Below are 25,301 nucleotides of genomic sequence, written 5' to 3' on the forward strand. Positions count from 1 at the left end.
CGCACAATGTCCTACTCTGCACTCATTACCTGTATTAATTGCACCTGTTTGAACTTGTTTCATGTATAAAAGACACTTGGCCACACACACTATCACACTCCGGCCTCTCCACCATGCCGAAGACCAAAGAGCAGTCAGGACACCAGGGACAGTACAATAGGCAAGCAGCTTGGTGAGAAGGCAAAACTGTTGGCACAATTATTACATAATAGAAGAAACACAAGATGACTGTGAATCTTCCTCAGTCTGGGGCTTCATGTAAGGTCCTCCTGCTCACGCCAGCACACGCCCAGGCCCGATTGAAGTATACCAATGACCACCTGGATGATCCCAATGAGACAGGGGAGAAGTTCATGTGGTCAGATGAGGCCAAAAAAATAACTTTTTGGCATCAACTCCTTTCGCCATGTTTGGAGGAAGAAGGATGAGTATAATCCCAAGAATCCCAATGTCAACCGTGAAACATGGTGGGGAAAACATCATACTTTGGAGGTGCTTTTATGCAAAGGGGACAGGACGACTGCACCATTTTGAAGGGAGGACAGATGGGGTTATGTAAGATTTTGACTAACAATCTCCTTCTCTCAGTAAGAGCATTGAAGCTTGGTCATGGCTGAGTCTTCAAGCATGACAATGACCTGAAACACACAGCCAGGCAAACTAAGGAGTGTTCTCCGTAAGAAGCATTCCAAGATCCTGGAGTGGCCTAGTCAGTCTCAAGACCTGAACCCATTAGAAAATCTTTGGAGGGAGCTGAAACTCAAGGATGCCCAGTGACAGCCCCGAAACCTGAAAGATCTGGAGAAGATCTGTATGGAAGAGTGTGCTAAAATCCCTGCTTCAGTGTGTGCAAGCTTATTCAAGAACTACAGGAAAAGTCTGACCTCTTATTTCAAACAAAGGTTTCTGTACCAAATATTAAGTTCTGTTTTCCTATTGTATCAAATACTTATTTCATGCAATAAAATGCAAATTAATTATGTAATAATCATACAATGTGATTTTCTGGATTGTTTTTAGATTCTCTCTCTCACAACTGAAGTGTACCTGCGATAAAAATTACAGACCTCTCCAGTCTTTGTAGGTGGGAAAACTTGCAAAATTGGCAGTGTATAAAATAATTACGGTATTTTGCACACTGTATGTTTGTAATATCTAATGTGTTTTAATGTTTGTAATATAGTGCAATCCATATTTTCATACATTATATCTAAAGATGAGCAAATAAATTCACAAGACCCTGGTCCCGGTGGCCACATCAGTATTCCGTAGTTGCCAAATGGGAACCCTGCAAACTGCCTGCTACTTGCAAGTATCCCAACTCCTCTGTTGATTAGCCAGCCTGGATAGAAGTCATGTGTGCGTCATGTCACACAATGGGGTCGTACATGCCTACTAATCAAAAGCAGATACAGTGATGCTGGAAGGTGGGAGGCAATTTTCAGGGCCCCCAACAGCCATGCATTACTGAAAATATATTTGCATCTTTAATCACATCTCTCTGTTTTCATCACCATTTTTATCAAAGATCCCATAATCTTTTTCTTTTAATTTTAAGAGGTTGCTTCCCTTCTTCATTTCAGCTATTATGGCTTTTAGTCATCATTGAAAGCAGGTCCCTTGCTTGAGACCCCACTCTCAAAGGAAGAAGAGTGGTTCCCATTCTGCTAGACTAAAGCAGTCATAGCACTATATGAGTGATCATTTAACTGAATGGCCGCCAATAGCCTCCTAGCTCCCTTGAGCGGCAGAAGAAGCAACACATTTTCTGTGTAATGTGGAATACAATAAAATTAAGAAGTCTATACGGGGAAGGGAAAAAAAAAAAAACCCAACCTCCACATCTTATCCTCTAATGCATGTCTGGTCAATAAAGTCAGGGAAATAACACAAAACAAAGCCTGTTAAAAAGGTTTCAAGAGGTAGGGCTGCTGTCCGGAATTTAAAAAGTAGAAAGAGTTAGCCATGCTATCTTATGCAGTTTATAAATATTCTTTACATAAAACGTCCTGCCGTCTTGGAACAGTGATCTTTATGGTAGCATTTGCATTAATGGCACTTTTAGAGGCAGTTATCAAAGCAATCATGGAAGCCCATGCTGTTTCACGTTTGATTAAGATGAATATTGAGTATTGTAAATTGCATCAGTGTTACGGCCAATAACTAGTTATGTAACAAGTTAAAAAAACAAAAAATAACCTAAACTAATACAACACAGAAAAGGAAAGCTTAGCATTGTATTTTATTGCTCGAGAAGGGCACACTGACATTATGCTGCATACAAAATTCCTACTGAATAAATATTTAATACTGTGTTAAATAGTAAAGTGTATGTATGACATTTGCTTTACATTAATGTGCGCTCTACAATATAATAAATAAGAAGGTTCAGTAAATCTGCTGTGCCAACATACAGTCCTTAGCCAGACAATCCTAGGGGCTCTTCTTTTTAGGATGTGCTGGCACATTTTAAATACTTTTTGACCGTCAATCACCTCTTAAAGAGAATCTGTCAACAGGTTTTTGTTACCTCATCTGAGAACAGCATATTGTAGAAAAAGAGACCCTGACTCCAACGATGTATCACTTAGTTTACTGGGTGCAGCAGTTGTGACACAATCAGAGCATTCACTTGCAGCATTTAGCAGACCTCAGGAAGCTAACCCCGCCCACACCACAACTTTCTATGTACACTGTCTATTGACTGCTTATCACAAGGGGGGTGTGGTTGGACAGGGCTGACAAGCTGTAGTCCAGCAGTGATTATCTCCTAGCGATAAAACCTTCATTGTAAGTAAACTGCAGCACACAGCCTAATAAATATGATATGATATAAATGATCGCTCAACCCCTACCTCATGCGGTCCTCAGATTACATAGCAAAAACTTAAAGGCCAAAGTATTTTTTGGAATTGACCTCAATGTGGAAAAGGAAACTGCTAAGCATTGTAATCAATGAATGAGCTTGTGCACATTGCTCAGCGACTGCCCTGCCAGGTAGACACACTGCTTCCTGGAAAGATTATTAATTACCAACCCTCGGGTAATATCGTGGTTGGTAAGTAATATTAACAGGACCACAAGGAATGTTATCAATAGAGAGTGAATGTATTGGTAGTGGGTAGTGACTATACCATAGATCACCTGATATTTAATTATGTATACACAGGGTTCCAAATTATTATGTAAATTGGATTTAAGGGTCAATGATGTAATTATGTATTTTTCAAATAGACTCATGGAATTGTATCTCAGGGCTCTTTCAATCACTGAAATTAAAATCAATCATGGGGCCCAATTAAAGGACAACTGTTCAAGGAAGTTTCACATTATTAAGCAGGCCACAGGTTTCAAACTAAATGGGAAAGAAAAAGAAACGCTCTTCTGACGAAAAGAGGCAAATAATGCAATACCTTGGACAAGTTATGAATACATTCGATATTTTAAAAAACCCTTAAGCGTGATCATCGTACAGTGAGGTGATTGGTGACCGATACTGAGCACAGGTGGGGTTGTTCAGATAACGGCATAATGAGAAAGGTTTCCGCTAGACAAATTCATTGGATTAAAAGAGCAGCTGTTAAAATCATTACAAGAGCAGCAAACAGGTATTTGATGCTGCTGGTGTCTCTGAAGTCCCGCAAACTTTAAGGTTTTGGATCTTCCCGAGGATAGCATTGTGAATAAACCTACAATTCGGCCATCCCAAAACGGTGTTCACAAGCAGAAACTGTTGCAGTGGGCATAGACATACGTGAACACTAATTTTAAAAGTCTTGTTTATTCTTGAAAGCTGTGCTACTCTACATGGTCCAGATGGATAGAACAGTGGATGGTTGGTAGATGGCCACTATGTCCCGACAAAGCTGCGACATCTTAAAGGAGGTGGCGGAGTCATGTTTTGGGCCAGAATCATGGGGAGAGATTACTGATTGACCATTTTCTTCCATGGTACAAAAATAAGAATTGTGCCATCCATAGTAAAATCATTTTCATGCATGACAATGCACAACCTCATGATGCAAAGAATACCACTGAGAAATTGGCTATTGGCATGGAAGGAGAGAAACTCATCGTGTGGCCACCATTTTCCCCTGACCTCAGCCCTATTGAGAACCTGTGGAGTATCCTCAAGCAAAAGATCTATGAGGGTGGGAGGCAGTTCACATCCACACAGCAGCTATGGGAGGCTATACCGACATCCTGTCAAGAAATTCAAGCAGAAAAAAACAAAAACTCACAAGTTCAATGGATACAAGAATTGTGAAGGTGATAGCAGAGAAGGGTCTTATGTTAACATGTAACTCAGCCTTATAAGAGGTTTTTGATTCAGTAAATTCAGTAAATATGATTCAGCTCAGTGTTGTCCTGGGTTCAAATCCCACCAAGGACAACATCTGCAAGGAGTTTATATGTTCTCCCTGTATTTGTGTGGGTTTCCTCCAGGTTCTCCGGTTTCCTCCTACATTCCAAAGACATACTGATAGGGATTCCAGATTGTGAGCCCCAATGGTCCAAATAATGTTTGGGTATATATATATCTACCATATATATATACATACTCTCTCTCTCTTTATGTATATGTATACATTCATATACACACACCAGCCGAGTTTTTCAACACATTTTTTGTGCTGAAAACACCCCCCTCAGCTTATACACGAGTCATTGTCCCAGAAGACGGCGGGGGAGGGGGAGCTGCGGAGCAGCGGGTCACAGGAGGCAGGAGCCGGCGGCTAAAGAGAAATATTCACTGCATTGGCATTGAATATTCATTTCTCTTATAGTGCGCACAGTTACAGCCACAGCCGCCGGCCTCCAGCAGCGGCCAGGCGATCACGGCTGCCCGCTCATTAAGGGGTGAAGAAAGGGAAATATTCATTCCCTTAATGAGCAGGAGCACATGATCGCCCGGCTGCAGGAGCTGCTGGCACTGAAACAAAATGCTGCAAGGGCGTGCAGGGACAGTAAGTAGGATGTGTTTTTTTTTACGCTTTTCTCAAGGGGGCCACACATACAAGGATAGGGATGAAGAACCATGCATACAAGGATAGGGATGAGGAGCAATGCAGACAAGGATGGGAATAAGGAACCATGCAGACAAAGATGGGAATAAGGAGCCATACAGACAAGGATGGGGATAAGGAACCATGCATACCAGGATGGGGATGAGGAACCATGCATACCTCAATGAGGATGAGGAACCATGCATACCAGGATGGGGATGAGGGGACAATGCATACCTAGCTTATACTCGAGTCAATAAGTTTTCCCAGTTTTTTGCGCCATTTTTCTGATGTATTCCTGGATACTCCTTGTTTCATCCTTGATGGTGACTTGGATGCTTATCAAGCCTTGACCACCTTCCTTTCTGTTGGTATACATCTTTGGGTGCTAGACTTAGGGTGGAGACCTCCATGCATTGTGAGGAGCTTTCGTGTCTTCACATCTGCAGCTTCCATCTCTTCTTATGGCCAGCACACTATGCCAGCAGGGTATCTGATAACTGGCAGGGCACATGTATTGATTGCGCGGATTTTTATCTTCCCATTGAGCTGGCTCTTCAGGACCTGTTTAACCTTTTGATGGCATTTGGATATTGCTGCTTTCCTTGCCTCTTCATCATGGTTACTGTATCCCTGTGGGATGCCGAGGTACTTGTAGTATGTCTGTACATCTGCTATATGCCCTGCTGGTAATTCCACTCCATCAGTGTTGACTACATTGCCTCTTTATTGCACATACATATTAGTCTGAAAAAACACCTTCTGTAAAGAGGTACCACTCTGTATCACAACTGAACTACAATGCCATCACAAATAGGATGAAAAGCAAAGGAGTGTTTATTTCAACATTACAATTTTATTAATCATAAATTTACATAACACACGAAAAATGCCTCAGGTCCAAAGAAGACTTAAAAAACACACCACTGCTCTCTTATCATGTACAGAGAATATTATCACAAACGCACAGTATAATACCTTAGATAAATCCGTTCTTACATTAGAAGTCTCTATGAATATTCAAGTATATTCCATTACTTATCAGTTAACAAAAGAAACAACTTTACTCTGAAGACAATAAGGTGTCGCTGTAATAATACTAAGTCACTGTATTGCTATAACAAGCAATCATTAAAGTGAAAGAGTGCCTAACAACGCATATGTACCTCCCAGCAAAAAAGATGATAAAGCTGCATCCATATACAGTTAAAATAAATAATTATAATCACTCATTAAAGTGATAATGTGCCCAAAATGTAAGTGTAATAAAGTGATAATGTGCAAAAACGTGTCAAGTATAATGAAGTGCACATGCTTAAATATATCACCAGTAAACTATAAATCCAGAGATACATAGGTGATATATTATATCAAAACAAATATTTAAAGATACATAGTGAATATGTAAATATAAAACATAAAAAATACATAAAATGCAATACACAATTATTATATAACAATTTAGTATAATATATATAACAATCTATATGGGGTGACAGACACGGCATTCCCCTGCTCAACAATAAGGTAAAGAATGCTTTCATGCGTTCCTTATAATCTTTATTGTCAGTCACTACTTAACTGTCAGCGATGCACTGAAGTACTTATGCGCAAAACTATATAAAAAGTGCAAAAGCTCTTTATTGATTTTTTTGAGGCCTTGTCCCATATGACTTGGATTGGGAGCATGAATTAGGATTAAAGGGCCCGTTACACACAGCGATCTCGCTGGCGAGATCCCAGATTTTGTGACACATCAGCGATCTCTCCAGCTAGATCGCTGTGTGTGACCTCCAGCAGCGATCGGCCCCCCTGCCGGGTATCGCTGATCGTGCTGGATCGTCCTGGGCCATTTTTTCTTCGCTGGTCTCCCACTGGCCAGCGCGCATCGCTGCGTGTGGCAGCGGGAGCCAGCGATGAGCGACGCTGCACGCTGGTTACCAATGTAAACATCGGGTTTCTAAGGGCTGCGGGGCCCTTAGAAACCCGATGTTTACCCTAGATACCAGCGTGCATTGCAGGCAGGGCGGGAGATGGAGGCAGAGCGGCGCACAGACCGGCGTAGCTCTGCTATCTGCTACTCCAGTCTGTCAGACCGGAGTAGCAGATAGTAGAGCTACGCCTGTCTGTCTGTGCGCCGCTCTGCCTCCACCTTCCGCCCTGCCTGCAGTGCACGCTGGTATCTAGGGTAAACATCGGGTTTCTAAGGGCCCCACGGCCGTTAGAAACCCGATGTTTACGTTGGTAACCAGCGTGCTCGCTGGTCCTGATCGCTGGAGGGGCTGTCTATGTGACAGCTCACCAGCGATCAGATAACAATGTCCCAGGGATCCCATCCACATCGGATTGTGGGTGGGATCGCTGGGACATCGTTATGGCTAACAGTACCCTAATGGGGATTTTGGTTATCTAGCAATCACTCACAGGCACAGCGACACCTTATTGTCTTCAGAGTGAAGTTGTTTCTTTTGTTAACTGATAAGTAATGGAATATACTTGAATATTCATAGAGACTTTATCTAATGTAAGAACGGATTTATCTAAGTTATTATACTGTGCGTTTGTGATAATATTCTCTGTGCATGACAAGAGCAGTGATGTGTTTTTTAAGTCTTCTTTGGAGCTGAGGCATTTTTCTTGTGTTATGTAAAATAATGATTGATAAAATTGTAATGTTGAAATATACACTCCTTTGCTTTTCATTCTATTTGTGATGGCATTGCCTCTTTATTGCCAATCGGCTGCACTTCTCCAGTCTGAAGGACATCCCGATGTCTTCGCTGTAGATCGTTGTCGGGTGGGTCAGTGATTTGATGTCTCGTTTGTTTTTCGCATACAGCTTGATGTCATCCTTGTAGAGGACGTGGCTCATAGTACTTCCACTCTTGAACTTGTATCCATAGCCAGACTGTAATTATCTGACTGAGGGGGTTCAAGCCTATGCAGAACAGCAATGGGGACAGTGCATCACCTTGGTATATGAAGCATTGGATGGTCACTTGTGCTAGATGTCTTGAGTTGACTTCCAATTTTGTTCTCCATATCCCCATTAAGTTTCTGAGGAAGGTTCTTAATTTCCTTTTGCCATTGTAGAGAGCCAAGCATTCACAGATCCATGTGTGTGGCATTGAGTCATAGGCTTTCCTGTAGTTAATCCAGGCTGTGCTGAGATTGGACTCTCTAGATCTTGAGTCTTGAGCAACTGCTCTATCCTAGCAGCTGGTGCTTAGAGCTTCTGATGTTGGTCTCAATGCCTTTCTGAGACAGATTCATGTACTGGTTGATATGGTTCTGTAGTTTGGTGGCTATGATGCCTGACAGGAGTTTCCATGTTGTTGTAAGGCAGGTTATTGGGCAGCAGTTGGATGGAACAGTTCCTTTGTGAGGATCCTTCAAGATCAGCTTTAATTTCTTTAGCCAGTAGGTGTTGATTATGTCATATATACATATATTTTATTTTACTCACTTATATAGCGCCATTAATTTCACAGCGCTTTACAGACATTATTGCCACTGTCCCTGATGGGGCTCACAATCTAAATTTTCTATTGGTATGTCTTTGTGGGAGGTAATGTGGAAGGCAACCGGAGTATCTGGAGGAAACCCATGCAAACACGGGGAGAACATAAAAACTCCTTGCCGATATTGTCCTTGATGGGATTTGAACCCAGGACCCATTGTTTTGAAGAATATTTCCTTTGAAAATGAGGTGCTCATGTTAAAATCACATTACAGTCGGATAGCAATCGCACTGCATTTGGATGTAAATTGGATGCTAGGTGTGAAAAATCCAATTGTACTCGCATGAAAAATGCATGACACCTGCATTACACTCTTCTGACTTTTCAGGGACAAGATCGGACAGATTTTAAAATCGCTAGTGTGACTGCAGCCTTAGATGGAAACCCCAATATAAGTGCTCAGGGTAGCGTACAGGATAAACGTGATCCAAAATGCTATTTAAAATGTTCCTAATAAAAGCTTCAATCCAGCCACAAAATTGACCCACTCATGACAGGCATTTGGAATGGAAAAATGGGGGTTTCCACATTGCTGGTAGCACAAAAGGATCAGGAAAAGTGAATTGGCTCCTCGCGTACTCCAAAAGAAATTCAGCAAATTCTGCACTAGCAAATCCAAATGCTCCTTATGTTCTGTGCCTAAACCACATTTAGCATCCACTTGTTTGGCATTTCTGTAGCGATGAGAGCCCACCAAATTTACAGGTGCGTGTCTCCAGAAGCAAGAGTGGTGCACTACAACGTACTGGTCGCTACAATGTACTGGTCACTACAACAGTTTGCAATTTTCACTCTGCAACATCCACTGCTCCTCGTTTATAGAAAACACCCATGGAGTCAAAATAGTCACTATACCTGTAGATAAATCCCAAAGGTGTATAATTTCCAAAATGGGGTCATTTGAGGGGAAATTCTGCTCTTCTAGCACTTAGGTGCTTTGTATATGGAGTTCGCAAACTTTTCTAGGAAACTCTGCACTCCAGGAGGCAAATAGCGCTCCTTCGATCCAGAGTCTCGTCATTTGGATAAGCAGTACTGTACAGCCACCTATGGGATATTTCCACATTCAGTAGAAATTGTGTGGCAAATTTGAGTGCTATTTTTTCCCCCCATGTTTAAACTTAAATCCTGGGGCTAAAACAAAATTTGGGTGGTAAAGATGTAATTATTTTTCTTCACTGCCCAATGGTATAAAATTCTGTGACACACCTGTTGTGTCAATATGACCACTGCATCCCTAGATTAAATCATCAAGATGTGTGGTTTGTAAAATGGGCTCACTTATGAGGGGTTCTGCTGTTCTTGCACCACAGGGGCTCTCACAGTGGGTCATGAACCCGCAAACCGTAACAGTAAAATCTGCATTATAATATGAACCCGCAAACAGTAAAATATGCACGATAATACAGTGCTCCTTCCCTTCTGAGCTTTTCCTCAAAAGTATTTCCTGATTACATGTAGGGTATTTGCATAATCATGAGAAATTTTTACAACAAGCTGAGGTGTATTTGTTCATACTAGCCCTTAGAAAAATTAAATACTTGAGGCTAAAATAACATTTTAGTGCTAAAAATGTAGTTATTCTTTCTTCAAAGCCCAATTATATAAAATTAACTGAGGCACATGTGGTGGCAATATGATCACTGAATTAATTGGGGGGGGTTGTAGTTTGTAAGATGAGGCATATATGGGGGGTTTCTGCTGTTTTCGTACCTTAAGGGCTCTGCCAATGTGGCACGGCACCCTCAAACCATTCCAGCAAAATCTGAACTCCAATATGGCGCTACTTCCCTTCTGAGCTTTGCACTGTGCCTTAAAAGTAGTTTTCGACCACAGATGAGGTATGGATACACTTTGGAGAAATTTCACAACAAATTTTGGGGTTTATTTTCTCCTGCTATCCTTGTGACAATGAAAAAATTTGGGGCTAAAAACATTTTTGTGAAAAAAAAAATTTGTTTTCATGGCTCAACGTCAAAAATTTCTGTGAAAAGGTGCTCACCACACATCTAGATAAGTTCCTTGAGGGGTCTAGTTTCCAAAGTGGGGTCACTTGTGGAGGGTTCCCACTCTTTAGGCACATCAGGGGATTTCCAAACATGACATGGTATTCGCTTTCGATTCCAGCCTTTCGAGCTCTGTCGTGCGCCCAAACAGTACTTTACCCGCCACATATGGAGTGGCTCAAGAGAAATTGCATATAGGTCCCTCAAATTCACTTCAAACGTCATGTGGTCCCTAAAAAATGGTTTTGTAAATTATGTTGGAAAAATTAGAAATTGGTGGTCAACTTTTAACCCTTCTAACGTCATAATAAAAAAATATGTTTCAAAAATTGTGCTGATGTAAAGTAGACATGTGGAAATTTTATTTATTAACTATTTTGTGTGACATATCGCTCTGATTTAAGGGCATTCAAAAAATTCAAAGTTTAAAAATTGCAACATTTTCTAAATTTGACAAATTATTTTTTTCATAAATAGCAGCAAACAGGAAGTCATATCAAATAATTTTTTCCACTATCACGAAGTACAATTATGTCACGAAAAACTAATCTAAGAATCAGTGGAACCCATTGAAATGTTCCAGAGTTATTTACCTCAAAGTGACACTGGTCAGAATTGTAAAATTGGGCCTGGTCAGGAAGGTTAAAACAGGTTTGGGAGGTAAAAGGGTTGAAGAGGACCTTTCACCAGTTTTAGCATGTTAAACTGCCCCCATCAGGGACTAGAGGCTGCAGAGCTGAATAAAACAACTTTATTTTTTTAATTTGACTTCTCCGTTGCACAAAAATTAACTAGCAAATATTAGGTTTGAATTTATTATAAGTCCAAGTGGGCATTAGCAGAGATTCTTTTCTTGGAACGTGTACTTTTTCCTCTGCCTGAGTTTGATAAATCAAACAAGGAGGCATCATGCAGGGGAAAAAAGAACGCATCCACTAGATAAGCATCGAGCATGCTTTCTCCTGTGAGACAAGTAATGAGTGTATTTTCAAACAACTCTGTCTTTCTTCTTATGGCTGTTACTACAGATTATCAGAAGAATCTAAATGGTTAACCGCCGCTTCTCAGCTCAAGCTGCAACAGATATAGATAAGGCTGGGTTCACACTACGTTGTAGCAGTCCGTTAGATGGACTGCGTTACACCGTGGTATAATGCGGTGTAATGTAGTCCGTTAATGCTGCCATTCAGCTCCATTGTTGGGCGCATCGCGATGCATGCCGTAAAGCGGCACGCGTTTCGAGATGTGCCGTCATTCAGTGATGGAGCCTCGGACGCGGGCTGCAGCGTCTGAGGCTCCGTCACCGCTAGCGCTGATGAATCATCAGTGCTAGCGGTACAGCATAATGCATATCACGTTATGCTATAGCGTTAACGCAGCCCGTCAACGCTATGCGTTGAACGGGCTGTGTTAACGCAATGTGAACCTAGCCTTAGTCACAGATGCTAACTACGCAATATTGTCAGCTCCTACTGAATGCGGAGGTAGCACAGCTCCTGAGCCTCTTCCACATGTAGTCACTGCAGGGCAGGACATACATTTACATACATATGCACAAAGAGGTTAAAGCTGATCGCCGGAGGTCCAGCAGGACGACACTTTTGTGATCTGCTTATTGTAAAATGACCCTTATAGTAACTATGCAATGTCCAAAGAGGAGAAACTTTTTAACAAGATAAAGTAAAATTAATTATGATAAAGACCATCTATTCATATTGGTATCTGCATGTTTACCTGTGTAAGAAATTGGCAAATTCTTATTACTAGTTTAGTAAGGTAAAATTTAAGTAAAATACCATCTACTACTTCTATTTCCAGCTACTGGAGAATTGGTACAAAGGAAAAAATTATTACAGCAAAGGGTAAATAAAATAAGCAGTCCCCCAGAGAGTTACGTCATTGCACATTCTAGTAGGCAGACCATATTTGTTTTTTTACCTCGTCTTCCCTCGAACACGTCATTAATTTCCCGCACTAAAATGGACATATCACTCAGTTGAGACTCCCAGGCTTCACAGAAGACATCCAAGTTTTCTTTAGCAATCTTACTGGTTGGATGTAGAGCTAGCGTTTCTGCTGCTGACACAATCTGAAAATTAGAAAATGTGGGGAGGTGTAAAAAATAAAAAAAAATCTAATTTTCTACATTTTGGTAATTTATCAATGTACTGTATGCATGCTAGACAATTGGAGTAAGAAAAAAAAGTTGGTGCAAGCTGCCAACTTAAAGAATAGCACTAAAGCTTCTACAGACTAGACCCCCAACCACCACTTTCAAAAAAAGATTATATGATCTGTTATAATGTATCAAACACATTTGAAACAAGATAGAATCGATAGCAAATAAAACTAGGACGCATAAAATTTGTATATTAAGCAATAAATAACAGAACTGAGAAGAAAACGCTGTATGGGTAAATGCATAGATATGAAAAAGAAAATATACAATATCACTGAAGCCAGTAGTAAAGACAAGCTGGGGGTGGAGAAACACATCGCCACTAATGTTGGCCAGGGATAGCAGCCACCTTTAGCACTGTTTTTTCAGATATGATCAACCCAGATAACATACTGCGTTTTCTATCACTGTACAAAAAGGTAGCCATGTATAATGATAAATAAGAGTGGCAATTACTGTAGATCCAAAGCGGAAACAAGGGCAGCTCAATAATTGCTCTTCATATCTACTCCTGTATGACCAGGTTATATGAAGATGAAAAGAGGGATCTGTGCCTTCTGGTAAGAAGCAGTTCTAAGAGGTATTAGGTAACACTAAAATATTCACGTTGTTGGCCTCCATAAGACAGGAAAAAATCTGATGGCGTTAATAAAACAGTCTTCTTTCCCTTTAGGCAAAGGCCACATTATGTTCCTGCACCAATTGCAGAGTGCCAGCTCCTGGGCTCCAGTTACAGGTTTCTTCTCATTAAAAGCATTTCAGCTAGGGATAGATAACTTTGGCAGGAATTCTGACTAGTAAAATCCGTAATTACCCGTTGGTAAATTCTGCCATTGTTTAAAGTCAGGTTGCTCCATAAACAAAGACGTTTTAAGTTGTCGAGTATTCTTAATTAGATTTGCTTTTGCCGTTCGTAATGACTACATATTAACTGTTTGTTTTCTTTTTATTTCTCCATCTAATGTGAAAAACGCAAAACAGGATTTCATAGCTTTCCATACCTGAGGACCAGTCACCTGAAACGTATCTTCTGCATGAATACATGTGATTTCCAAAGGTTCTGTGCCCGAAACATGTCTCAACAGCCGACAAGTCTGCAAGCAAAAGCAGAAATTCCTTAGTAATGAAAAATGTCTATGTCCTTATGTTATGTTTCAGTATGAAGCACCAAGACAAAAACAATTAATATAGCTTTAGGTCATAACTGTTACTCCCATCATTTACAGTGGTATCGTCAACTGTCTGGCGCTTAACAGGAACAATATCATCTTACTCCAATAGTACATTCCACGTGTCAACAGTACAATGGTGATGTGTTACACTGAGTAACAATCCAGCATTTGTAATAAGAAAAAACAAAAATAGAAAATCTGAAATATTTTGGAAATGTTATTCTCCTAGCGAGGGGACAGTGGGTAGGGAAAAGCCGCCAGGGACCGAGCCGGACGCGAGACTAGTCGAACAGGTGGGTCCCCGGTGGCTCCTCCCAGCCCACTGTCAAACGGTGTTTTTCTCTGAAACACCAAAGCGTTTCAGAGTCAAACATACAAGGCTGAAATCATACAGCCAGTGACTGATACATGATGCCTGAGGACTGGGCCGCGTGTGTCAATTGTCAGGTTCCCTTTAATAAATGTAAAGTAAGAATAGGGACCACCTCACATTTGAAGAGAGTTTGGGGGGGTCAATATAATAGAAAATACTCAAAAGTGACACCATTCAAAAAACTGCACTCCTCAAGGTTCCCAAAACCACATTCAAGAAGTTTATTAACCCTTCAGGTGCTTCACGAGAACTAAAGCAATGTCAAATTTAACATTTTACTTTTTTCACAAAAAATGTACTTAGGAACCATTTTTTCTTATTTTTACAAGGGTATCAGGAGAAAATGGACCACAAAATTTGTTGCGCAATTTCTCCTGAGTACGCCAATACCCAGTATGTGGGGGAAAGCCTCTGTTTGGGTGCATGGCAGGGCTCAGAAGGGAGGGAGCACCGTTTGACTTTTTCAACACAAAATTGGCTGGAATCAATGGTGGCGCCATGTCGCATTTGGAGACCATCTGATGTACCTAAACAGTGGAACCCCCCAATTCTGACTCCAACCCTAACCCCAAAACACCCCTAACCCTAATCCCAACTCTAACCATAACCCTAACCACAAACCTAACCCTAACACACCCCTAATCCTAATCTCAACCATAACCACAACCCTAAGTTTAGCCCCAACCCTAACCCTAACCCCAATGGAAAAATGGAAATAAATATATTTTGTAATTTTATTATTTTTTACTTAAGGGGGTATGATTTACTATTTTTTTTATATTTTGATCACTGTGATAGACTTTATCACAGTGATCAAAATCAACCAATATGAAAAATTTACTATTGCTGCCGGGTGCCAGCTGGCAGATCTCGGCGGGCGCACACCGCATGCGCCCGCCATTTTCTTCCCGGAAGAAGACGCCGTCTGCAGGGGGACTTTAAGGGGCGATGTAGGGACAACGGTGGTACCGGGGAAATCAGGAGACCCTATTTCTCTCTCCTTTGATGTGCGATCACTTGAGAGGAGAGAGAAATTAAATGGAAATAACGGCGATCACAACACCAGGGTCAGTAAAAACCAACTCAAATCATGTTCTCTGGGGTCTCAGTTATCCCCGGTAGCCGAGACCCCGGAGAAATTCTGACTCTGGGGGGGCGCTATGCACTTATTTCTCAGAGCCATTAAAAACCGGCGCTGAGGCATAAGTACCCTTAAATGCCGTCGTTAAGGGGTTAAAAAAAACTCTGAACATACAGCTCTAGAAAAATTACGAGACTACCACATCAAAATCCTGTCATGGGCAGCCCATTCTCCAGACCTGAACCCCATTGAAAACCTCTGGAATGTAATCAAGAGGATGATGGATAGTCACAACCATCAAACAAAGAACTGCTTACATTTTTGTGCCAGAAGCAGTGTGAAAGACTGGTGGAAAACATGCCAAGACGCATGAAGGCTGTTTTTAAAAATCATAGTGACAGAAAGTAAATTACTTATTGTCATAATTCTGCAGCCCAGATATGTACTGAGATTATGTGAAAAGCCCGGACAACCCCTTTAAGCACAACCAACGAAATCAGTAGATTCTGGGATGACATAGCTGTGGATACATACAGGTCACAAGTAGTAAAACGTTCAGACAGTAATTCATTCAGTTGCTAAAACTTACCTCTACAAGTTGTTCCTTTTGTTCCGACAACTTGCAGGTATACTCTGCCACAGCTTCTAGGTTTCCTTCTGCTCCAGCTATTTTCAAAGCTTTTAGGACAATGTGGTCGGCATGGTATTTTAATAAGTCAGATGCCAGTGTTGTAGCTGCATTGTGAAGCTGGAAGTAAACACAAATTTATTGTTTCCAGTTACATTCGTATATATGGAAAACAACACACCTAGTCAGAGACAAAACTTGTACAATACTGTATCTAGTTTATCTACTAAAAACAATAAGGTGACCTCCTATTGGCTACACTGTTTAGTTTTATTTGTAAAGAGGACCTTTTACAATTTTTTTTCAAGTTGAACATGACACACAATGTAATAGTGGCTTCAGAGTGGAATACATTTTTTTTTCAATTTTGCCTCTCCGTTGCATTAGTATTTGCCACCTAATAAGTAAGAAATAAAAGTTAGAAAAAAAGTAGACACCCCCACCATAGGTTAGGTTTTTTATTATGTGAAATGTAATAATACAGCTCTGATCCCTTGGTCTAAACTCCTACATAAGTTAGTGTGGGGAAAAAGGTGGGCAGAACAGCTGAGTTTAGGTGTGTCACATTACAAACTCTTCCGTCAACTCTCCTTCTCTTCTAGACTGTCTCCTCTGATGCACTGCCCCCTCCTCCCACACAGCCTGTCCAGAGATGTGTCAGTATTACACGGTCTGTTGTGCACAACTTGTACCTACTCTGCAATGTGATCAGAAAAGAGTCTCATCACATCTCACACAGGAGCAGACCAGAACTAACTGCTCCTGTGTGAGAAGTAATGACTGCATGTTCTGATGTCACTGCAGAGCGATTCCAAGTTGATTGAGCACAGCAGACATAAGTGTGAATACATCTCTCACACAGAGAATCTGCTCTAAGCTATTGTGGGGGCATATTCTCCTTTGAGTGTTGTTGCCTGTTTACAATTGGCCAGCGTCATATAGGTAGAAGTAGTACAGGGCCCCTATGAAAACTGTCTGATAACACCCACTTGGACGTAGAGAAGTTACCTCATTAGGTGACAAAGACTATGACTGCTAATATCTCCGCAATGGATAGGTAAAATTTAAAACAAAAAAAAAAAAGTTTTATTCACAACTATGACATTGTAAGTCCAGTTGAACATGAAACATTTGGTGAAAGGTCCTCTTTAGATAGGGCACTGTGACAGTTTCGGTTAGGCTGTGTTCACATATTCAGTTGTCACCAATAATGGATCCAGTATTTATAAGAAAAAAAAACAAAAACGTTGGTTTGGTTGGTTGCATCTGTTTTTGCTCAATTTGTAATGGATCAGTCTCAACACCTAGTATTCTGGGCATGACCAGTGCTAAATCAGATTAACACTTATGATCAATTGCTCATAAAAATAAATTCATATACCCAATTTGGACTTTTCCGTGTACAATAAGTCATCCACAGCCCAACCGTCTGTGCGCAACGAGTCATCCACAGCTCAACAGTAACTTAGGTATCCATAGTTACTACCACTAGCAGCTAACTGACTATATGCGTGGGCGTAACCAAGGATACCCAAGTACTGTAAGGCCCTGTATAGGAGTTAAAGGGAATCTGTCACCCATTTTCAGTGATATCATGTAAAGATATCACCCAATTGTGTGTCCCATAACGATTCTATTACGACTTTTGATTCCTCCCCCAACCCCGCACCTTTGATGCATAAATACCTTTTTTATCTTGGTGGAGATGTATGGAAATCGCCGCAGTCCGGTCCGATGGGCGGGGCTTAATTGCCTTCTCCCCCTCCTCGGCTTGCTGAACGTAGTCTTCATCTGTGAATATCACAGATGCCGTAGTTTTCTGCACTTGCGCATTGAAAAAGGCCTCCGGCGCTTGCGCAGTATGCTTTGCCCAACTGTGGGCAAAGCATATAATCAGTACTGCGCATGTGCCAGTATTTTTCAGAGCGGTCTATGCCCCGGAAGTCTTCACATGCAGGACACACTTCCGCCGGAGGCCTTTTCAATGCACAAGCACGGAAAACTACGGCATCTGTGATATTCACAGATGAAGATTACGTTCAGCAAGCCGAGGAGGGGGGAAAGAAGGCAAATAAGCCCCGCCCATCGGACCGGACCGATTTCCATACATCTCCACCAAGATAAAAAAGGTATTTATGCATCAAAGGTGCGGGGTCGGGGGGAATCAAAAGTCCTAATAGAATCCTTATGGGACGCACAATTGGGTGATATCTTTACATGATATCACTAAAAATGGGTGACAGATTCCCTTTAAGTGACATATCTAATAAGCAGAGGAGCTCTCCCTGGTGACAAGTTAAGACCTTTTTTTGAACATTAGCCTTTGACACAACACTATGAGGCAACATTGTGAGGCAACACTGTGAGGCAACAACTGTGAGGCAACGTTGCAAAGATGGATCAAACTGATTGCGCTACTGCACGTAGAGAAGCGAATCGCATACGGATGCGTAACCTGCATCTTAATGAAACAGAAAATGAACAAAATTGTCGCAGAACTGCTGATGAAGCCTGACAGAGGGCGGCCAGAGCAAAAGAAACAAATGATGGAAATGAATCACGTAGAGCATCTAATGCTGCACGACAACGAGCAACATGCAATGCACAAAGTGATACACAAAGTTACATTTGCCGCTAGAGGGCTTCTTAATCAAATTGATGAGACACGTACTGAAGAGCACCATGCTGGCGAACTGACATTTCGATGTCAGTTCTGCCAATCTAAAAATTTCAAAGACGAAATGGCGCAGGACAAAACATTCCCTTCCTGCTGCAAGAGAGGGCGCATCCAATTACGTCCCATTCGTGTGGATGATCAATTAGTCAAGTTGATGAAAGGAGAGCATCAGCACTCCAATAACTTTATGGGTAATATAAGGCAATACAATAGCTCTCTTGCTTTGGCATCAATGGGAGCACAAGTAGCGCCACCTCCTGGGCATGGTCCATACTGTTTTCGAATTCAAGGACAAATTTACCACAGAACTACCCATTGCATCCGGCTATGGGTAGTACTCCCAAGTATGCCCAGATTTATATCTTGAACAGTGAAGAAGCATTAAGTACCAAAAGTCAAGCAAATAAAAATGTGCCTCGCAGTACTGCTGTCATCTCTTGGAGAGAAAATGAAAGCAATTAACCCACTCGCAAGAGCCTTCACAATGATGAGGGAATTTGAAAGAGGGGAAGAGAGGATTGCTGAACTAGAAAATCGCGATCCACTCGAAATAACAATGTCAATTATAAATGACTACAATGATGACCAGAGGCGGTACAATGCACCAAGGTGCAATGAGGTAGCTGTAATTTATCAAGATGCATTGGGTGAACCCCCATTTAATAGGGACATCAGAGTTCACCTGAAAAGTGAAAACCAAACAGTTCAAATCAGCTTTCTTCACAGAAAGTTAAATGCTGGGAAGTTGATGCAACAATTTATTGATGACAATTACGTCAAAATTGAATCCGACAGGATCGAATATATAAAACAAAATCAAAAGGCATTATGCATCGACAGTTATGCCGGCTTTATGGATCACATCCATAATGCTGCGTTACACCAAGGGCTAAAAGCATTGCGTGGTTTGTAGTCCCTGCGCGCGTAGATACATAAATAATCTGTTTGCTATCCATTCTTCTTTCTTTTTTGGGAAGACAAAAAAATATGCAGACTAAGATTTTTTTTTTTGTTCTGACTAAAAAATGGAGAGCAGATGAGTGTTCCTATTCCATTCAAATGAATTAGTCCTTTACTGGAACATTTTATTTCTGTTTTTATGATCCCAAAATGGAAATAAGCACTAAACATGTAAACAGAGCCTTAGGCTGCTTTCACACATCCGGCTTTTTGAATCCGGCACAATGCGGCGAAACTTGGAACAACCGGATCCGGTTTTGTCCCATAGAGTTGTATTGTCGCCGCACCGTGCCGGATGGGTATGTGGCGCATCCGGTTTTTGCCGGATACGGCAAGAAGTAGCCGTCCGGCGTCTGCAAAAAACGTTCGCTGCAACGTTTTTTGACAGCGCCGGACAGGTTTTTCTCACAGCGCATGCGTGGAGACTGTGAGTCTCGCGCTGCTCTTTTAAATGTGGGCGCCACCGTATCCGGCCACGCAGGCATCCGGTGTCTACGGCACATCCCGGATCCGCCCCTACGGCTTTTTCACCGCACGGCGCCGGAGACACAAAGCTGGATGTGTGAAAGAAGCCTTAGCTGTTCCAAACAGTAGTTAAGATGCATTCATAGTGCTGCTGTTCACAAAAGGCTATTAAACAATCTAAAGAACACAAAAAAACAAATAAGGGAAATTAAAGATCCTCTATGCTGTCCATTCTATAATTACAAGCTTTATTTTATGCTGAGAACTCAGAAGGAATAGAATAAAGTGACAGCATGTGTGAAAGCTGTGTCTCAATTTTGACAGGATGGAGGCTGGGTACACTGGCCTATATTTATCTCCTGAGTGGTACATCTAATAAGTGGCATTTGTTTCCTGTTGGGATCTGGCAAAGTAAAATATGTGTTTAGCAAAACTGGATCTATTCTGGGCTTGGGGATCAGTTATTCAATAACACATCCACACTACTTTCTTGGCAGCTAAGGTTTTTTTTCTGTTCAATTAAAAAATTTATATTGTGGATGTAGATTCTTAACACAATACATCACTGATCTACCATGGTCCAGCTTTCTACACATCCAATTCGTGATAACCTCCAGCAAAGCATTAAGGGTAAGTTCATACGAGGCATTTTTTCAGTGTTGTCTTTTTCTTCAGCAAAACCTGATATCTTGGCAGAAAAGAAGCTGCAGAAAAAAGCAGGTTTTCTTTGTTTATTCTTGCATTTTTTCAAAGCACGCTTTCCTTGCGATTTTCGTAGCATTTTTTATGCGCTTTTTGCGGCGGTTTTGGCATGCTAGATTTGTCTCTTGCTGATATAGTTTAGTGTTGAAAAAAAGTCCTATGCCATAGAATCAGGTTTTGGCACAAAAATGCAGCAAAACGTGATACCTGCGTCTTTGCAGCGTTTTTTCACCAACCAGTCAAGTTAATGGGTGAAAACTTCTGAAAAAACGCTGAAAGAAGTGATATGCTCTATGTCCAAAAAATCATGCAAAGCACAAATCACTGTTGACTAAAAAAAAAAAAAAAAAAAACACAATGTGTGCATGAGATTTCTAAAATGGTCCTGTAAAACACAGTTGAAAATTAGCATAAAAATACAGCACAAAATGCCCAGTGTGAACTTAGCCTAATAGTAGTAAACTATTCTAAACTGTGTAATGAAAAAATGGTGCACATGTCACTGTGAGCCTGAGCATAGGGAACTGCTCCTGTTTAAAGTCTCAGATGTCAATGCTAGGTAATAGGATTACTGTGTTGCCACTTTAAATGAAGTATACACTGAATGACATTTATTGCATCGGATCTTCTTTGGCCTTCAAAACCATGCGTTCTAGGTGGTAAAGTTCTTCTGCATGAATTAACATCCACATGGAAAGGATAGCTTTCCACATTTACCGTATTGCAAATTAGAGGTGGTTACTGACATACACTGAGCAGCCCATTTTGCCTCATCCTACAGATGCGCTTTAGGGTTAACCCACTTGCAACCACATAACGTAAAATTAAGTCATATAGTCACGACAGATGTATGGAGCAAGCTGAGGAACTGAGCCTGCAGCATACATGTCAGACGCCAGCTGTGTAATACAGTCAGCATAGGCCTAGAACAGTAGTAGCCGGTGCTTGCTAGTATCTCTGCTGTTTAACCATTTACATGTGCTGTAAATTACTGACAGCAACATTTAAAATACGTCATTTCCAGTGAGCAAGTGCACAAATTCCAGACGGGTTGTCAAGGCAGCCTGGGGCCCTTCACAGGAGAACGAAGATGGCAGTTACAGGGTCCTCCAGCAGGCTTCTGGCTGCCATGACAACCCGTCAGAGAATTGATAGGAGTCGGTGAAACCGCTCTGCGGTATCGGAGCATATCGTATAACCAAACGATCGCAAGTTCAAGTCCCCTAACGGAACTAAAAACTAAATTAAGAATATAGAAGGTATATATTTAAAAAAAAAAAAAAAAAAGGAGGCGTTAAATTCCAAGTTTTTACATCAGAATTTTGTTGCAAAAACCTCTGAAAAGTTTGCCACGTATTGGGCTCTCACGCCATTTTCATGCAGCTGTGAAAGAATGGACGGAGCTGAGGTGGGACAATGACGTGGCAACAAGCACATATCAAATTCATGACAAGTGGCAGCATTCCTTACACCACAAATCATACTCCAGTATCCAAGATTTGTGGCGAGGCCCATACTGAGTTAAATGCACTTCAGTTGGTCCAGAATCACTAAGAGGCATGTGCCATATGTAAAAAAAAATAAAAAAATTTAAACATAACATTTAAAATCACCTAAAAAAGTTTGACCTAACCAGAAATATGTAAATATTGTAATCATACATTAAGGGTATGTGCTCACGCTGCGGATTCGCAGCGGTTTTGGCCCTGCGAATCCGCAGCAGTTTCTGCTGCGTTGTACAGTACCATTAAAATCAATGAAAAACAAAGAACGCTGTGCACATGCTGCGGATTTTTCAGCGCATATTTGCTGCGGTTTCTAATCTGCAGCATGTCAATTCTTTGTGCGGATTCCGCAGCGGTTTTACACCTGCTCCATTGTACAGGTGTCAAACCGCAGGGCAAAACCGCAGGCTAATCCGCAGATAAGGATTTACCTGTGGATTTCTCAAAATCTGCGCAAAAAAATCTGCAGCACAATCCGCAACATGTGCACTTACCCTAAGGCTGTGTGCCCACGTAGTGTTTTTTAAGCATTTCTGCGGCGTTTTTAAACACGCGATTCTGCAGCGGAAACGCTTAAAACAAGCATTCCATGCATTTGTAATAGAAAACGCACATGTTGTGCCAAAGGTGTGTTTTTTTACCGCTGCGGAATCGCTCAGCGGTAAAAAACGCAGCATGTTCACTAATTTTGCGGAATGGCCCGCGATTCCGCATACCATCAATTATATGGGCAACAACGTATAGGAAAATGCATGTCAAAACGCTTGACAATCGCATCAAAAACGTGTGTCAAAAACCGCATGCGTTTTCCCTGGCAAGCGCTTATGCTCAGGAAAAAAATCGCTTGAAAAACGCTACGTGGACACATAGCCTAAATGCCAGAAAAAAAATGCAAAGACAGCTTTTTTTCGGTTGCTGAGCTTCACAGAAAAAAAAAAGCAATAAAAAGAAAGGAAATCAAAACATGTACAACAAATTAGTATCAATAAAAATGTAAGCTCAATGCGCAAAAACACAAGCCTTAGGCTATGTGTGGATGTTGACTATTTGCTTGCTAAAATTTTTGTAAGGTTTCTGCATCTCTTGACAGCAAAAACGCTGTGGCAAAAACACATGTTTTGTCGCAATATTTGGTGCGTTTTTGCTGCAATTTTGTATGATTTTTGCATGCATTTTTGTACAGCAATGAAAGTTTTTTTGATCTAAATAAAGGTATTAAAAGAAAAAGTTTTGTAATGTAACTTCTTAGTTCACCAACATCTTTTTCATTATGATGCAGTACCATCAGAGTAATGGGATTAGGGTTTTGTGTCAGCAGCTGTCATTGACACCAAGCTCTAGATTTAGTAATGAAAAGGTGTCAGACCGACACCCTCATTACTAAGCTGGTAAGTAAATACAAACACACACATAAACACACAAAGTCACCAGCCTATGTAGAGCATTAACAGAATGAACCTACATCGGCTGTAACCAAACAGCTACTCTTAATTTTTATAACCAGCAGAGGGAAAGCTGACTGTTGATGATAATATTCTGGGAAGGAGCCAATAGCCATAAAGGTTCCGAGGCTATTAATATCAGCTCACAGCTGTCAGCTTTAGCCTTTACTGGCTAGTTTACAAGGGGATCCCAGAAAAAAAAAAATTGACAGAGTTCCCTTATAAAATCTAACCAGCAAGGAATAGGCAGACAGTTGTAGGCTGTTATTAATAGCCTAGGAAGGAGCCATGGATATTGGCCCCCTCCCAGACAAAAAACATCAGCTCTCAGCCGCCTCAGAAAAGGTGCATCCATAATATGCGCCAAATCTGGGGATTAGCCTCGCTCTTGCCACTTGCCCTTTGTTTTGTCAGGTGACATCATCACACCCACAGGTTAGTAATGGAGAGGCATCCCCATTACTAACCCCATAGTGATATTATAAAAACATTCACACACAGAATAAGTCCTATATTTGAAATAATGACACAGACTCCTTATTGAATCTAAATTAAACCATACTCACCAAATGCCTAATCCACTGAAACCAAGGTCTCCTGTGACAAAAATAAAATAATAAACCACAATATCCCTCACCTGTCCTCAGAGAAGATTACCCATAATGTTCCACTATGATCTTGATTACTTTGAGAGCAGTCACTGATCAAAGACAGCCGGAGAACTACACTGACAGGAGGTAATAGCTCCTGCAGTGTATCCCTGAGCTGCCGTGAGAGAGTTCACTGCCCTATAGCGGTATAAAGCAGCCCCACAGTGACGTTTTACGCTGGAACGATGCTGCATGCCTCAGATGTATCAAGTCGAGGACATCACTGTATCTCGGTCAGGAACCTTTTTGATTTTTTTGTAAAGCCGCGGTATGGGGCTGCTGTATACCGGTATTGGGCTGCATTATACCGCTACGGGCTGCATTATACTCCTATGAAGAGCATTATATTATGGGGGTGCATTATACTACTACGGGGCTGCATTATACTATGAGGTACATTATACTGCTATGGGGCTGCATTATAAAGCCAGGGGGTGCATCATACCACCAGGGGGGTGCATGATACCGTCAGGGGGGTGCATGATACCACTATGGGACTGCATGATAAAGCTATGGGGCTGCATGATACTGCTATATATAACTATGGGGTTGTATTACCTGTACAAGGACACTTTATACGAAGTACAGATCTCCTGTGCATAATGGCATTAGTATTGTGTTTTTTTTTATTAATGATCAGTATTGTAGTATTCGGTCACTATGTCGTGGTAATATGTGATCTGGTCATGGTGTGGCAGTATTTGTTCCTTGTACGTGCTATTATTCGGTCGCTATGTGGTAGTAATATGTGGTCAAGTCATGGTGTGGCGGTATTTGTCCCCTGTATGTGGTATTATTCGGTCGCTATGTGGTGCTAATATGTGATTCGGTCATGGTGCGGTGGTATTTGTCCCTTGCATGTGATAATATTGATCATTTTAAAAATTGAAAAATAAATACAAATATACCTAAAATTGTATTGGACATTTTAACA

At 41.2% G+C, this 25,301-nt stretch overlaps 1 protein-coding gene across 1 annotated transcript in view; it reads right to left on the reverse strand.

Moving 5' to 3' along the window:
* CTNNAL1 (catenin alpha like 1) overlaps positions 1 to 25,301 on the reverse strand; it is a 288,515-nt gene that overhangs the window by 55,133 nt on the left and 208,081 nt on the right. The window contains exons 9-11 of the mRNA XM_073587855.1: positions 15,928 to 16,086; positions 13,714 to 13,806; positions 12,472 to 12,622 (exon numbers count right to left, since the gene is read on the reverse strand). Of these exons, the coding sequence (XP_073443956.1) occupies positions 12,472 to 12,622; positions 13,714 to 13,806; positions 15,928 to 16,086 (403 nt within the window). The remainder of the gene's footprint in view (positions 1 to 12,471; positions 12,623 to 13,713; positions 13,807 to 15,927; positions 16,087 to 25,301) is intronic.

This window comes from Dendrobates tinctorius, unplaced genomic scaffold, assembly GCF_039654945.1.
Source record: "Dendrobates tinctorius isolate UK_male_01 unplaced genomic scaffold, ASM3965494v1 ptg000102l, whole genome shotgun sequence".
NCBI classification, from domain to species: domain Eukaryota; kingdom Metazoa; phylum Chordata; class Amphibia; order Anura; family Dendrobatidae; genus Dendrobates; species Dendrobates tinctorius.